Source organism: Elaeis guineensis, chromosome 7 (genome assembly GCF_000442705.2).
Source record: "Elaeis guineensis isolate ETL-2024a chromosome 7, EG11, whole genome shotgun sequence".
NCBI classification, from domain to species: domain Eukaryota; kingdom Viridiplantae; phylum Streptophyta; class Magnoliopsida; order Arecales; family Arecaceae; genus Elaeis; species Elaeis guineensis.
Genome location: NC_025999.2, coordinates 4,072,379 through 4,074,040, shown reverse-complemented (window position 1 = coordinate 4,074,040; position 1,662 = coordinate 4,072,379). Strand labels below are relative to the sequence as shown.

At 44.8% G+C, this 1,662-nt stretch overlaps 1 protein-coding gene across 1 annotated transcript; it reads right to left on the bottom strand.

Moving 5' to 3' along the window:
• Positions 1-295: 295 nt before the first annotated feature.
• On the bottom strand, positions 296-1,662 carry LOC105049189 (xyloglucan endotransglucosylase protein 7). Its single transcript, XM_010928755.3, has 3 exons — positions 1,303-1,662; positions 1,009-1,202; positions 296-892 (listed from the first exon to the last, which is right to left on the bottom strand). Exons 1-3 carry the CDS (start codon positions 1,555-1,557, stop codon positions 502-504), a joined length of 840 nt encoding a protein of 279 aa, XP_010927057.3. The 5' UTR covers positions 1,558-1,662; the 3' UTR covers positions 296-501.

Sequence of the window (1,662 nt, the reverse complement as noted above, 5' to 3'; positions counted from 1 at the left end):
AAGTATCATGTAATCTAGCGGCTGGTATTTTGTCGTGAGCAAATGGTTTTTCCTTGAAAACTGGTGGGAGCGCGTCCATGAGTGCTTTCTTTTTTTAGTATTATTCTATTACATCATGTAATTTTAAACTGAGGTGGAAGCATCTTACTTCCTCCGTTCTCTCAAAAAATAATACATGGCACTTTTCAGCTAAAGGGAGAGATTATTCCGAAATCAGGTATATATGTATTACTCTATTTTTGTTGCATATACTCGGAAAAAGATTCCTGTCTTCCAAATTGATTTCAGCGGAAAGGTTAAAGAAAACTCACCCTCGAGCTTTTATTTTAATATATATATATGCATGGTATCATTTTACATGGAGAATATAATAACAAGATACACAGTGTTCTGCGTCCATTAACAAGAATTATCATAAAGGATCTGTCCTAGCTTGTGTCCTACAGAAGAATTAATGAATAAAAGAATTTGTCTTAATTGTGTTCTGTGATTTCGTTCTCCTCAGGCCATGGAGCACTCTGGAGGCAGGCCCTGGGGGAATCGCTTCTGATCAGTGCAGTAGTTGTAGATCATGTAGTTCCTCTGCACCCACCTCATCCTCGCTTGGCTTGTGGAATCCAGATCCTGGTTCCACCAGTCAGCACTATTAGATTTCTTCGGAGGACAGTTGGAAGTACCGGACGACCAAACACAAGCATCAGCATTAAAATTTCGGTAGGAGGCAGTGAAGGGGGCTTTGGTCCAGTCCGTCTTGATGCGGCCACCCTGCGTCGCCCAGTCATCAGCATTCCAGAGGCTGGAGTAGATCCTCATGGGTTGGTTCTTTGGAAACGCAACACCCTTGGACTCCATATTCTTGAAGTCTCTGATCGGTGTGCCATCAACCATGAATCTGAAAGTATAAATAAATTCAAGGTGAGCATACTAAATTTCAGATGTACGAGAGAATGCATCATTTTGTGATAGATAGCATACGACTGTTTATTTATGTAGAATTTGAGAACTCACATGATATGTTTTGGGTTCCAGAGGATGGAGTAGGTGTGGAAGTCCTTGGTGGGATCAAACCAGAGATGGAACTGCATCTCTCTGTTCCCCTTCCCCTGGGCGAACACATTGGTGTGGAGTGTGTAAGGGTCTCCACTGAGGTTTCCGAGGAACTCGAAGTCGATCTCATCGTGGGTTGGTCCTTGTGATGATAACTGAAAATAGAGATGGATCATAAGCGGTTAGTTCTTCAAACTCCAATCAAAATACAAAGGGGATGGATTAGATGCCTGGTGGCTGTAAAACGGGGCTTACATAGTAGGCAGTGACGGTGCCGGCGGAGTTCCCAGGGACTAGTTTCAGCTGCATATCGATCTTGCCGAAGAGATACTCGTTCTTGGACTGGAAGCCTGAGCCAGAGGCTTTGTCGAGGGAGAGGGTGAGGAGCTGCCCGTTTTCAAGGATCTTTGCACGCCCATCACCCCAAGTGATCTGGAAGTCCTGGTAGAGGTTACCAGCGGAGGCACCGGTCATCAAAGAGAAAGCTAGGAGGAGAAAAACCAAGGCCATGATGATTGGCACTAGTAGAAGGGGGAGCAGCGGACAAGGTTGGTATCAAGTAGGAGACTGAGGAAAGATGGGAGTTTTGTGCTGTAGTGAGGAAGACGGTAGGGG

What these genes read in the sequence shown, in the direction of transcription:
- LOC105049189 (XM_010928755.3), bottom strand. Translation starts at nt 1,557, where the DNA reads ATGGCCTTGGTTTTTCTCCTCCTAGCTTTCTCTTTGATGACCGGTGCC. An exon ending in GCACCGTCACTGCCTACTAT is followed by an intron (nt 1,203 to 1,302) that starts GTAAGCCCCGTT and finishes CTCTATTTTCAG; the next exon opens with TTATCATCACAAGGACCAAC. An exon ending in TGGAACCCAAAACATATCAT is followed by an intron (nt 893 to 1,008) that starts GTGAGTTCTCAA and finishes TTATACTTTCAG; the next exon opens with ATTCATGGTTGATGGCACAC.